General features: G+C 41.0%; 1 protein-coding gene across 10 annotated transcripts in view; it reads left to right on the top strand.

Annotated features, from left to right (window-relative positions):
- MAGI2 (membrane associated guanylate kinase, WW and PDZ domain containing 2) overlaps positions 1-14,755 on the top strand; it is a 1,130,869-nt gene that overhangs the window by 903,538 nt on the left and 212,576 nt on the right. For all 10 annotated transcript variants that reach the window (XR_014225193.1, XM_082255142.1, XM_082255141.1 and 7 more), the window contains 3 exons: positions 160-217; positions 7,008-7,129; positions 7,443-7,625. Coding sequence is in view for 9 of the 10 variants with exons in the window: in XM_082255142.1 (XP_082111268.1) it covers positions 160-217; positions 7,008-7,129; positions 7,443-7,625 (363 nt within the window). In the remaining variant the exon portion in view is untranslated. The remainder of the gene's footprint in view (positions 1-159; positions 218-7,007; positions 7,130-7,442; positions 7,626-14,755) is intronic.

A 14,755-nucleotide genomic window follows, 5' to 3' on the forward strand; every position in this document is an offset into this window, starting at 1 on the left:
TTTACTGAAGAAGAGATTTGATATTAGTACTCCTCCTGGCTGTGTTTGTAATATTAAATGTTTACAAAACTTATTATTGTAGGATGATTGTTTATAACAAACTACAATGGTATTTTTTTTTTGTTTTTGATTAAATGGTTTTAAATATATGTTTTTCAGAGCTTCCCTATGGCTGGGAGAAAATTGATGATCCCATCTATGGAACCTATTATGTTGAGTAAGTTAACTTTACTTTCAATGGTTTTTTATTGAATTTTACAATACAACAAAGAAAAAGGAGAAATCGAACATACCATACACAATGTTCCTAGCAGCGAAATACAACAACTTCAACAGGTACAAAGAGTATTAAACCGTAACAAGCGAGATTGCCATATATAAACATGGGTTCATCATATGGAGATTAGGACTTGTCAATAGCCAACCCACAAGGGCTATTCAGATTGCAAGGAAGAGCAGGCTTAGTAAGTGAGCGGTACCAACCTAGCCACGGTTGCCACAAGGAGAGGGACTTTTGGTAATTCCCTCTACTGGAGGCAAACATCAACTCATATGTACTATGGGTATGGACCAGGTCCAAGACATCTTGAACAGAAGGGGGATGTAAACCTTTCCAGTTTCTGGTTATAGTCAACCTGGCCGCCAAGAGCACATGGGTAATGATATGCCTAGAGTTGGGTGGATATTTCTCTATCGTGAGATTTAACAGGGCTAGTGCTGGGGAGGGTGTTATGGTAATGTTTGCGATTTCCCCTAGTCTGCTAAATATGTCTAGCCAGTAGCAACGTAGGAGTGGGAAGTCCCATAGGATATGGAATATGTCACCTGTGTGGCCGCATTGTCTCCAGCAAAGTGGGGAGGAAGATTTGTAGAATGTAGCCAGTTTGGAGGGGCGTCAAGTGCCAACGAAGGGTAATCTTGATTGTTTGTTCCCAAAGCGCTGAGCACTTGGTGTGTTTGTAGGCATGACGGAGTGCCGTTTGCTATTGGCTTGGCGTGTAGGATTGCTGCATGTCCGCCTCCCATTGGAGGAGAGGGCGAGATTTGGAAAGTGTGGACTTATCGTGCAGGGTCGAGTATATCAGCGAGATGCCCTTCGAAGAGGTGGTAGGAGTATTCAAGAAGTTCCATATGTGGGAAGGAAGGCCATACACCGGGGAGGGAAGAGTAGAAAGAAGATGTTTAATCCTGAGATAGGTAAAGAGCGCTAAGGGGGGGGGGGATTGTAGTCTTGCTGTAGGGATGTAAAGGATCTCAGGGCTTTGTCTTGAAAAAGATTTTGTAACGTCAGGATGCCATGTGACTTCCAGTGTGTGACAGAAATGTCAGGGATCAACAGAGTGATGATTTTCCAATGGAATTGGCAGTGGGGTTATATTGGAGGAAGTGTTAGTCAGGGGTAGGAGTTTACACCATGCTTCTAGTGAAGCTTCCATAGTGGGAGAGAAGGATGTCGGGACTTTGGGTCCATAAGGGGCGTTTAATAACCAAGTTCGCAAGGACAGTTTGGGTATTTGGGTAGATTCGATCTGACCCCAGCTAGTGGCGGGTGAAGGGCAGGACCAGTCCTTCAGTTGAGTCGTCAGTGTAGCAAGGTAGTAGTCCCGGAAATCAACATAGCCCGTTCCCCCCGCTAGGCGGTGCTTGATCAGAGGCGAGTGTGCGCAACGCTGTTTCTTATGTTGCCACATATATGCTCTCAGAATGGATTGTAGGGATGTGAAATACGAGTTGGGGCAGGGCCGGACTGGGAATAAAATTCAGCCCTGGAAAAAATGTCATACCAGCCCCATAGCATTATTATACCGGCCCAGCAGCATAGCGCCATTATTTCCTTGTTCATAAAAGGGAAAACCATGCATTTTAAAGCAAATTTGAAGAGTGTACTATCATAGATAAGATAGATATGAAAGCATATAGGGCTTTATAAATAAAAGAGCAAATTCTAGTTAAAAGTGGTAAAAGTGAGGAAATGTAAAGGAAATGTCATAGGCTGTGCGGACATGGTACAGGAGATGTCATAGGCTGTGCGGACATGGTACAGGAGATGTCATAGGCTGTGCGGACATGATGAGGGGGGTGGGATGAGTGGCAGCAGGGGTGGTGGTGAGGGGGGTGGAATCAGTGGAAGCGGTGGTGATGGTGAGGGGGGTGGGATAAGTGGCAGCAGGGGTGGTGGGATCGGTGGCAGCGGTGGTGGTTAGGGGGGTGGGATCAGTGGCATCAGGGGTGGTGGTGAGGGGGTTGGGATCGTTGGCAGCAGGGGTGGTGGTGAGGGGGTTGGGGTCGGTGGTGGCGATGAGGGGGGTGGGAATCGGTGGCAGTGGTGGTGAGGGGGTGGGAATCGGTGGCAGTGGTGGTGGTGGTGGTGAGAATCGGTGGCGGTGGTGGTGGTGGTGAGGGGGGTGGGAATCGGTGGTGGTGGTGGTGAGAATCGGTGGCAGTGGTGGTGGTGGTGAGGGGGGTGGGAATCGGTGGTGGTGAGAATCGGTGGCAGTGGTGGTGGTGGTGAGGGGGGTGGGAATCGGTGGTGGTGTTGGTGAGGGGGGTGGGAATCGGTGGCAGTGGTGATGGGGGGTGCCATCCTCCCCACCGCCACTGCTTCCCCCCCATCCTATTAGGGATAAGATCTGTGGGGGTGGTGAGATCAGCAGGGGGCAGTGGTGGTCTGGTGGAGGTCGGAGGATGGGATCAATAATTGCACTGCAGTCTGCTGATTTTTATTACTGACTTGGTCAGACGGTCGGACAGTCGGCCTCGATTCCCCGGGTACGTCTGTGTAGTGGGTCTCTCGGCGCCATCACTGTGACCGTCCGTCTTGCTGACAGTCACATGATCCACCACCGGCTGGCGTCGCGCAGCCGCTCCCACCAGATCCAACGTCATGCCGCTCATAGCGGCTGACGTAGTAAAGACTTCACCAGGGCTGCAGCGGCCATCACAGCGTGGCCGCGTCTTAAAGCGGCCACAATAGCGGCCGCGTCTTAAAGCGGCCACAATAGCGGCCGCGTCTTAAAGCGGCCACAATAGCGGCCGCATCTTAAAGCGGCCACAATAGTTTGCCCTTGGCGGGCTGGGGGTAGGGTCAGTCCTCACATCAATGCTTAGACTGAAAACAAAAACACTGAGTGGAGGGAAAACACAGGGTAAAGAAAGTAACTGTCAAAGTCCAAATTATATATCAGCAGCCGGGCCCCCAACAGCCACACCATTGCCTGCATCTACCCTGATAACTCAGGTCAGTCTCTAGAGTCATATAACTATGGTGACTTCAACAACTTGCTATTTTAAAAGAATTGTCCTCCTGTTCATTGGTGGAGACATTCATCCTTTTATGTGGCTCTTGTTCGAAGGCAAGAAGGGTCTTTAGGCATCGTAATGGATATCTAGCACTTTCTGTGATGAACATATATTCACAAACCATGTAAAGTTTAGATCACTAATCAAAATATTGTACTTGTCCAAACTCCTGGCCAGTATACGGACTGTATACTGGCCAGGAGTTTTGGACAAGCACAACATTTTGGACTAAATGTTTAAAGTTGAACAGAACTCTTATGATTGTAAAGCAGTACATGTGATTGGCTGGTACCATAAATACGGCCTCGATTCCCCGGGTGCGATCATGCTGCTGGGCTGGCGTCTGTGTAGTGGGTCTCTCGGCGCTGGCGCCGTGACCGTCCGTCTTGCTGACAGTCACATGATCCACCGCCGGCCGGCGCCGCGCAGCCGCTCCCGCCAGATCCGACGTCATGCCGCTCATAGCGGCTGACGTAGTAAAGACTTCCCAAAGGCTGCAGCGGCCATCAAAGCGTGGCCGCGGCGCGGTCCCAATAGCGGCCGCATCTTAAAGCGGCCACAATAGCGGCCGCGTCTTAAAGCGGCCACAATAGCGGCCGCGTCTTAAAGCGGCCGCGTCTTAAAGCGGCCACAATAGCGGCCGCGTCTTAAAGCGGCCACAATCTTAAAGCGGCCCCAGGGCCGGCGGCCCACCGGGAATTTTCCTGGTATCCCGGTAGGCCAGTCCGGCCCTGAGTTGGGGATGGGGATAGGCAACGTGCGGAATAAATATAAAAGCTGGGGAAGAATCATCATTTTAAACGCTGCGAGTCTACCTGACCATGAGAATTTGTGATGTTGGAGCGATTGGAGTTCAGATTGCATTTTGGAAAGGAAGGGGGCATAGTTTGTCTTGAAAAGGGATTTTTACTGATTTGGTCAAATGGGTACCGAGGTATGGAATGGAGTGGTCTGCCCATGAGAACGGGAAGCTTTGTTGGAGGATGGATTTAGTCGTTAGATCAAGATGTAGGTCAAGGATGGTGGATTTGGTCACGTTGACTTTATAGTATGCTACGTCGCTGAACCATTGTAGGATTCGGTACGTTTCAGGTAGGGACGTTGTGGGGTTAGTCAGCATCACTACTACGTCGTCTGCAAATAAGCTTATCTTGTGGGTAACCAAGCCAAACTGGAACCCCGATATAAGGGGATTAGAGCGTATATGGGCCGCTAATGGTTCCATGAGAAGGTTGAAAATCAGGGGGGACAGTGGGCAGCCCTGGCGGGTGCCATTCCTGATGTTGAAGGGCCGGGATAACAGAGTAAGTTAACTTTTACTGTAGGTGCTTTGTATATAAGTATAGTCATTATGATTACATAGTTTCATGGATATGTACATGTTCCTAATATTAGAATTGTAATTTCTTAGTTAAGTTAAATGATGCTCTTATATGCTCTTGTCATTTATGCTGTCACTGCAATGCCTTGTGGTGCTGAGTGACTTCAGGTCATGGCATATTTGCTCTCAATACTAACAAGTTAAATACATTTTTAGTTTGGCTAAGGAGTGGGCATTGTAGGCATTAGCATTCTTCATTTTGCCTCTGGTCAAATAAAGTAATTAATCATAAAAATGTAAATTGACATTTATTGCGGAGCAGTTTGTTCTGTTCACTAGATTCCTTGTAAACCAACACAGATGATTTTGTTTAATTTATTTTCGTAAAAACTAAAAAGAAAATATCGTATATACTCGAGTATAAGTCGACCCGAATATAAGCCGAGGCCCCTAATTTTACCACAAAAAAGTGGGAAAACTTATTGACTCGAATATAAGCCTAGGGTGGGAAATGCAGCAGCTACCAGACCCAACTGGACCACCACAAGACACAAAACAGGGGCTGCGGGCATGGTACAGGAGATGCTGCAGGTCATGGTATAGGCATGGCACAGGTCATGGTATGGGCATGGCACAGGTCATGGCACAGGTGATGGTACAGGCATGGCACAGGTCATGGTACAGGCATGGCACAGATGATGGTATAGGCATGGCACAGGTGATGGTATAGGCATGGCACAGGTCATGATACAGGCATGGCACAGGTCATGATACAGGCATGGCACAGGTCATGGTACAGGAATGGCACAGGAGATTGTATAGGCATGGCACAGGTGATGGTATAGGCATGGCACAGGTGATGTACAGGCATGGCACAGTATGTACAGGCATGGCACAGGAGATGCAGTGTTGCGGCCATGGTACAGTAGGATGTCCTGTACCATGCCCGCAGCACTGCATGAGGAAATGCAGGGGCTGCGGAGGAGTCTCACTTACCTGTCGGTGAGGCACCTTCGATTTAAAAATCGCGCCGCCCTGCGCCAATACGTCACCGCAAATGCGCCACCAATGCTCGGGAAAGCCTGTACACGTTCGGCTATTCCTGGGCATGCGGCGCATGCGCAGTGACATGTCGGCACCGGGCAGCGCCATTTTTAAAAAGACAGTGACTCAAGTATAAGCCGAGGGGGGCTTTTTCAGCATGAAAAACCATGCTGAAAAACTCGGCTTATACTCGAGTATATACAGTATATCCTAAAGATAGTAAAAAATAAAGTTGGGAAGACTGCCAAATCCCATCAGTATTCAGCATGATATGATATGAGTATGGTGTAATATATTATGTTTCATCATGACAAGGTTGGTTTAATACTTTCCCACATTCCTAAAGTGTTCACCATTACCACTATAAAGTGGTGTAAGTAAAGACGTGTCTGTAATCATACCACTGCCTTATGTTTTAAATATCTTGGACTTTGCATGAGCATTGTAACTTTTTTTATAGTGTGATTAATCTCCTGGATCTCTTGGATCAAATACTAACAATATGATGAAATCTCTTTACTTTATCCATTTTCTTGTGCTGATGGTTCAAGCCGTTTACTTTTACTATTTTTGCTTTTCCTTCCCTTATTTTGTTTGCGCTTAATACAGTCATCTATTGTAATAGAACGGGGAAGGGTAAGAAGAACCTCCTGGTTTTTTATGTCCCTGTCCTGTTTAATACATGGGCATCAGAAATGGAAGTAAAGGCACATCTCTCCAGCACAAAGACCCTATTAAAAAAATTTTCAACAATAATAAAAAAAAAGTATAGCACCTCTGTATGTTTTTACTGATGTACTGTATATACCCTCATTAGAGAAATTTCTCTTCACTTTTGTCTAGGTGACAGGTGTCAGGAAGGAAAGGAAATAAGGGGAAATCTCCACAAAAGGGACCCATACAGCAATTAAAGCCTGACAAAAGTGCTAACCCTTTCCTGCTCTATGCGCTACTAAAATAAGATATGACAGGAGTCACACTTCAATTATTTTGACTTTCTATGCATAGAACATTATAATTCTAGATTATTATTATTATTTTCTGTGTTGTAGATTGCATCTGTAATTAAAACTAAAAAAAAAAAAACGAAAGCGCTTATTTAAAAAACTAGATGGAAAATGCAAAAGTGGAGCTATTCCAATAGCAGAAAATTAGATTTCTTATTTCTACTAAAATAATCATTGTTGCTACTGTAGGGTATGAAATTCTTTGGCCAATTTAATTACATGAATCTCTACATGTATAGTGTGGATATACTACAGTTTAGAATTTCAGTGTGAAATACATGTTATACAGTATGTTGGCAAGCTACTTCAATAAAATAATGTTCAAATTTTAACAGTCACATAAACCGAAGAACACAGTTTGAGAATCCAGTATTAGAAGCAAAACGGAAGCTCCAACAGCACAACATGCCTACGACAGAACTGGGGACCCAGCCGATGCAGGCCCCGGTCTTTAGAGGTACTGTGATTTTAATTTTGAATTGGATCAGTTGAAAACCTTGTTATTCAGTCATTTGTAAACATAGGCATGTATGTAAATCCATATTTTTCATATTTATTTCCATACTAACACTTTAAAAAAAATGTATGTCAGAATTTTTAAAGTGGTGGATCAGATCAACTTATCTGTAATCCAATAAAGTTGGAGCGATGACTCTGCAATTATCCATGCTCTGTCAGAGCTCTGAAAATTTACTGACTTATTTTCCATTGCAAACTATCTACTTTGACTGTTACTGTATGGGTGATACACAGTTTTTTTCTTACAACAGAAAAGCCGCTTTTTACACGAGATGCATCACAGTTGAAAGGGACTTTTTTAAGCACTACACTAAAGAAAAGTAACATGGGCTTTGGATTTACCATCATTGGGGGAGATGAGCCTGATGAGTTTCTGCAAGTTAAAAGTGTCATCCCTGATGGACCTGCAGCTCAAGATGGCAAAATGGAAACAGGTAAGACATACTGCTACTTTGATGCATTATTTTAAAATGATTGATATTTAGTTCAGTTAAAGAGGAAGTAAAGCTTCCTCTGTAACTTGTAACAATAGTTAAGTCTATGATAAGGCTTACCTATAGGTACTGTAAATATCTCCTAAACATGCACCGTTTAGGAGGTATTTACTTTGCATACAGCCCAGCCAGTGACATCACTGGCTCATGCGCCCTGAAGGAACGACTGCCCCGTGCCGTTCCTTCAGAGCCCTGTGCCATGAACAGCGACTCCCACGTGCATGGGTGGGGGTGACGTCATCGAGGCTGGCCAATCAGATGGCCAGAGGACGCGAACCCGGAAGGAGAACAGGTGAACATGTCGGCTGTGTCAGTGGTGAGCATGCGGCGCTGCGGGGGCTTCATTCTAAGTATTTCATAATGAGCTAGTATGCGATGCATACTAGCTCATTATGCCTTTGTTTTTCAGGTTTTATTTTTTTTTTTTGGAGGTTTACAACCTTTTTAAGTGTTAATTAGAAATGCACAGGGATGATTTTACATGACTTCTATCTTTGCTGTAAGGATTCACATGAGCAGGAAAAAGGAGGCTCTTAGCAGGTAGTTCTGACCATTGCCAGGCAGCTAAGTTATTGGCTGCTATGATCATTTCTCATGTGTGAATGAGACACGTAAGTTTGGCACAGCTGGATAAGCATTTTATAAAGTTTTGGCCATGGCTATTAATGTGCTACATAGGTCTCCCAGCGGGGCCCCTTCCTGGCCAGAAGAGCAATTTCACAGCCGCAATAGTATTGGCACTGGATTCTCTTCCTCATTCAGGGCTTGCGTGAATCCAGTTTTATTGTGTTGAATTCTTTCAAGTTTTGAATGTTCTGTCAAGGGTCTGATTTTGGCAATATTTCTAGATAGCTCATGTTTTGATTTTATGTGCTTTATTTTGTTGATGGATAGTTAGAAAAAGTTCACACAAAACCATGGCAAAACCATAGAATATATGTTACCAAGACAGATAAGTCTAAATTCTGCAGTGTGCCACTTCCAAATTTCTGATGGCAATACAGCTTTGATTTTTAAAATTAAACATATTGCTCCAATTTTGATACCTAAGAAAATATACTTATATAATACGAATATATGGGTAAGGTTATGATGGTACCAGCAATTAAATTCTGGTAGAGTCGCTCTGAAGATCTGAAATGTTGCTGGTAACAGGATCAATAAAGTTAATTTTAATGGACTGTTGTCACATTTTGTGGATGCAGAATAAAAGGTAAAAAAAAGTTATATATTAGTATGTATATGAGTTATACACCGGCTAAAAAAAAATGTCATTATATAGTATGGCTGTAAAGTACGAATGTTGGGTCTCTTATTAGATGTTATGGTAGTTGGAATACTCCTGATTCACAGTGAAAAGGGATTTTTGATACCTTGCCAGAGCCAGTGTAGGTAACATTACAGTTTCAAAACAAGATTTTCCTATGATTTTTAAAGTGTTTAAAAACTTTTTTTTTCCAAAGGGAAAAAAATAATGGTTTTTCTATAGCAATCATATTCTTTTTCTTTCTAACATAAAAAATCATAATAAAAATAAAAACAATATAAAACCACATATCCTTGCTATGGGCAGCAGAAACTTTCTTCTGACCTTTGATCAACTAAGTGTATTGGGTCTCATGTTTTGTGGTTCTAAAAGGAAAGCATCCAGGTTACCCATAACAAGCAGCCCTATCCATCTGCCATTTTTCTGGCAAAAGCTGGAAAATTAAAAGAAAAATTCACTCAGTTGCCAAGGGTATCAGGGATTTATCATTGTGTAATTTTCTGTATATATACAGTATATATCGTATGACTCTGCAATATATATATATATATATACACATTATATACCATACCATATCACTCTGCACATATATATATATATATAAACAGTATATGCCATATCACTCTGCTTAGACCTTTCATCCAGATGTATATTACTCTTTAAAGCATAAACCCCGCAAATGAATCCCTACAGGGAGTTTTCAGCAAATAACAGCTTTCTTTAGCAGTAATAGAAGACAGTCATAAATGCGCAGAACAACAGAGCAGCATTAAACTCCTTTAAAATTGGTCCCATAGCAATGCTAGTCCAGTGGATGCCCTGTCAGGTGAAAAGGTTGGTAACTATCATTTTCACAAGGTAAGCCTGTCAGATGAAGTGATTTCCTGCACAAAATTTATTGCCCCAATCCTAAGGGATACAACTCACCTAAAAAAGAATTGCACAGTTCTGGGTGCCAGTACATTTTTAGCATTAAAGAGCAAAAAAAAAAAAAAACTGTAGTGGAAATCAGAGCAAGACTTTTTCTTATGGCAGTAGTAAAAATTCAAACCTATTCTTGTTACTTGTCTACAGAAGGTCATGCAATTCTGTGGGTCATGCCTGCTTTATAAAGGATGTTTTATTCAATCTCAAGTGTCAGTTACTGTGGATATTTTTGGCATTGCTTTTTATAGTGTTTCTTTTATGTCACAGGGACATAGCTTCTGAAAATAAATAAAAGATCAGCTAAAATAATTATATTCTCAAACTACCTATTGTGCTTCAGTGATCTGATCACCTGTAAGCACAGGAAGTTAAAGAAGTGGTGAATATGGTCATTCACAATGGAAGATTTAGTCCTTTTTGCTATCTAACATTTTGTTATTTTTCTAATGGAATGGTTTATTATGTGTATTTAAAATTCCTATAGCTTTTTTCAGAGCTGAAAGTGTTTTGATCCCCTGCCTAGCCATTTGCTATGTTCATTTTTGCTGTCACTGATTGGGTAGTGTGTGTTAACAAGTGATAATCAATAGAGTTGATCGCAGAGAGTCTATTTGATTAATTGGTCTATTTAGTACAATTGATCTTCTCTGAAATAGTAATAAGCATTATGTGCAGTGACCCTGATGCAACCAGTCCAATTTGAACCCTAAGTAGTAACTGACACAGGGAAAATAAGAGATCAAACTGGATTAGTTGCTGATGTGACAATAACAAGTGAAACTAAAACGAATTTCTGAGCCAATATTGCTATTCAACAATATGCTAACTGAACCAACATTAGTTAATTGAATGTATTTATTAAGCTCTGTGTAAAACCGTAAAGACAGAATGCAGGAGCACATCACAAGGGGTCACTGTCTCACTCCGCAATACCAGTTAAATGAACCGCATTTTAGCTTTCAATCTGTGTTTATTATTATTATTAATATACAGGATTTATATAGTGCCAACAGTTTGCGCATCGCTTTACAACATGAGAGCAGACAATACAGTTACAATACAATTCAATACAGGAGGAATCAGAGGACCCTGCTCATTAGAGCTTACAATCTGGAAGGTTTGAATCTAGTTGCTAACTGTAGAGATGTCTAAGTGCATTTTTCTTTTAGTTAGGGTTTCTGTAGGTGAAGGAGAGCAAAGTGTCTGCAGTGGATGTATTTGTAGATAGGTGCCATGCATCACAAGAAAGGGTTCTTGGGTCACCTGAGAAAACAGACTGGGTAGACTGGTACACTAGAGAAAAGCTTGGATAAAAAAAAGTGTTGAACTGGTAGGCTGTGTTCCTATTATGCATCTGGAAGTTTGATTTTTAAGGGGTAGACTTATTGGACCCACTTGGTCATTTTCTGCTATCAGTTATTTATATTTATAAGACTGGTATGTAACTTTTAAAGACGGTCTAAACAAAACATAGTATGAACTGGTTGTTACAAGAAAAGTCATTCCCTGGATTCCCCTTCCATGCTGAATGCTAAAAAGAATTATTTTGAACGAGCAGCTTTAAATTTGGTACCTATGCTGACCTTTGTGTATTCAGGAAATGACATGAAGAAAATAACTTAAAAGTTGAACACACAGAAAAATTTAAAGGAATTTTTCTAAGATGTCTGGTCAATAGAGATGAAAATTCAGCAGCTGCAAATCCCATGCCAGGAAGATTAATGCTTTTATCTTACATTTCATTTATTGATTTCTGTTATGTTATGAACACTAGAAAATATTAGTGTGTGACATTAGTATGTGATTATGGACATAAGGCTGTCAACTTACTTCCATGTAATGCCCATGCAAATGTGGGGAATATATGGATTGAAAGTTGTACATACACCATAAAACTATTACACTTATGTCCACAACTAATCCTATTAAACTGAAAATAAGATTAGTACTGAAGATAATCCAATGGAAATAGAATATGTATGTTTTACCTATGCAATAATATAAACCTTTTTTTTTTTTTTTTTACTTAATATAACAATGACAAATCCTGTCCTGGAGGCACTCCTTTTTTAGTGAAGCTTTGCAAGCTTTTTAAGCTGCCCTTAGCAGTTCTTCATTTATAAGACAACATGCTGAACACTCAAGATTTTAGAATAATACAGCTGCTGCGTATTTTTAATACATTTATTACTGTCAAATAAAGGACTCTGTTGACCTTTTTTTGTGAAAAAATTAGCTGTCATATTTTATCAACTCTCCCTTTAAAAGTATAACATAGTTTTCAATACAGGCATACCCCATTTTTTACGTACTCTCACTTTACATACACTTGCGAGTACGGACACAGCTTGGTCAGTTTGGCATGGCACTACTCCCGTGTTTTAACATTGGCATCTATGGGAAATATTGGTCAGCTTGACATGGCACTGCTCCCAAACTATAAGTGATAGGGAAACCAAACCTGGGGAGCACCGAGAGGGGATCCAGGACTACAACATATGCTATTTGTGGCTGGCCAGCTTGCCTAGGTAATCTACCATGTCATAGTTCTGGGTCCCCTCTCAGTGCTCCCCAAGCTTGGTGTCCCTGTCACTTATGTTTCGGAAGCAGTGCCATGTCAAGCTGACCAATATTTCCCATACAGCTAGTGTATTTACATGCATTGAGAAGTGAAAAAAGATTTTGCTTCACTTTAAGTACATTTTCGTTTTACATACATGCTCTGGTCCTATTGTGTACTTAAAAGTGGGGTATGCCTGTATACCACAAACCACCATATTAGTACACAACATGAAGCAAAATTGTTGAGTTTTAAATTTGTGCATTCAGCTTGTTCATTTGTGGTGTATGTTTGTAATTTAGCTATCAAATAAAGCTTGTCTTCGTGTTTTTATTAATTTACTTTTTTCTCTTTTAATATTCTTCCCACCACCTTTTTAGAAAGTGGAACAAATACTGTAAAGTAGACCGTGCATGGTCAATAATAATAATATTTGGCCCAATCTAAACATTGTTGAATTAAGGTACTGGGACCCACAAGGGGAAGTGAAAGTGAGGGACCATATAAAAGGGGGACAATGTTACATAGGCATGGTTTAGCAGTAGTGACCTATTTGAGGTCCATATACGCAAGTAGAACCAGTTTGAGAAAAGTGCTTTTGGTTCACAAATTTTGGATTAAGATTTTTAGTGGCAGGATAGCTAACCCTTCCTAAAATCAACTGTTACTAGTCACTGTTACAACCAAACCCAACAAAGAGCGTTCATATTACTTAAGACTGCCATAGACTGGTCAAAAATAACAAAAGAATGTCAGACTGCTTGCATTTTAATAAGAATGTCAGAGACTGCTTTTATGTTAATGCCCACAATTTTTCCCTTCCTGACATAAAAGCTGTTCTGTAGACAGTCCAAGCCACAATACTTTACATAAGTCAATAACATAATTACCCAAAGAAGAAGCGAGCATGCTTTGAAAGCTTGCGGTACAATTTTTTTTAGTTAGCCAATAAATGGTATCAATCTAAATTCAAGCCTCCAAATAATTACGATTTCAAACATTTGGTATCTTAAACATAATAAAAACCTTAACTTTACATAATAGAGAATATATGAAAAATAAATGTATTTAGAAGACCACTTGCTCTAGTGTGGCCCCATGTGTAATTTAATTTTGTTGAAGTTAGTGTTAGCAAGTCATTTGTTCCGGTCATATAGCCTCCGTTAAATGGTTTGATGTCATGGTAAAGCTTGTAGTATGAGACAGGCTAAGGTACAGTGTGTGTATATATGTATATATGAGGAGAGAGACCGAGAGAGAACGCGACAGTGTTTATTACATCATTGGTGGTGCAGTGGCACATTCAAATGCCTCTCTGCCCACTCAGACTTTGCAGCACCAGTAACCTGAGGATAAATATAGCTGAGTTTCACAGGGGCATTGCTAGGATTTTAAAATACTTAGGGTACCAAAGGGTAATGTAAAAAAAGGAAAACTAAGGGGAACATAGCATGTCACATCAAAAGCTGCAGTTGGGTTCGATTTGCTGAATACTAGGCATATCTTACAATAGCATATTTTCATTCGAATTTCAATCTTCATTTTATGCCTTTGTAACAATTACAATTTTTCTTTAAAAATTATGTTTTTGCAAGGATTTGCAGAATTAAAAAAATAATTGCTAGCTAAAGAATCACAAGTTTCAAATATGATAAAGAATGTGTAAATTAAAAGCCCTTAGATGAAATTGTTAATGTTGTTAATGTTAAGATTATTAGGAGGATTAAAAAGTGACTAATGTAACAGTACTTTTGAAGTGCTGAGATGTTCTTTTGCCTACAAGTATTTATGTCCTCAGTTGATCTCCATGCGCATGTAGAGCATCTTATATCGTATGTAGGTTGTTCACTAGAGTCTCTCAGTATGTGCTTAGAATATGTTCATCTCAACTTCTGCTGAAATGCAAACTCCCTTCAATCATTAAACCAAATTTTGCCAAGTTTCTATAATTTGGAATCCACAATGCTTCTACTCCCAGGAGAGCAGCAAGGCATTTGTTAGCAAAATCAGTGTGGATGCTTTTATACAAATTACAAAGATTGAGTAATCAATTACAAAGATAGAGTAAATTGTAGAATTTGTAAATGTGCATACTATTACAGGAACAAAAATTAAGAAAGCAAAAAAGGCAGCAATTAGAAGTAATAGCATTCCTATGTGTTTGGTTTACATCAGCGGTCTCCAACCAGTGATCTGTGGACCACTGATGGTCCATGAGAAAATTTTGGTGGTCCCCTTGGGTTCTGCCACAAATCAACATTGTGGTGGATGTATGCCGCTCAGTGTTGTTTTCAATGCATGCTCCCAGTCAATACT

Source organism: Pelophylax lessonae (genome assembly GCF_965119305.1).
Source record: "Pelophylax lessonae genome assembly, chromosome: 4".
Classification (NCBI taxonomy): domain Eukaryota; kingdom Metazoa; phylum Chordata; class Amphibia; order Anura; family Ranidae; genus Pelophylax; species Pelophylax lessonae.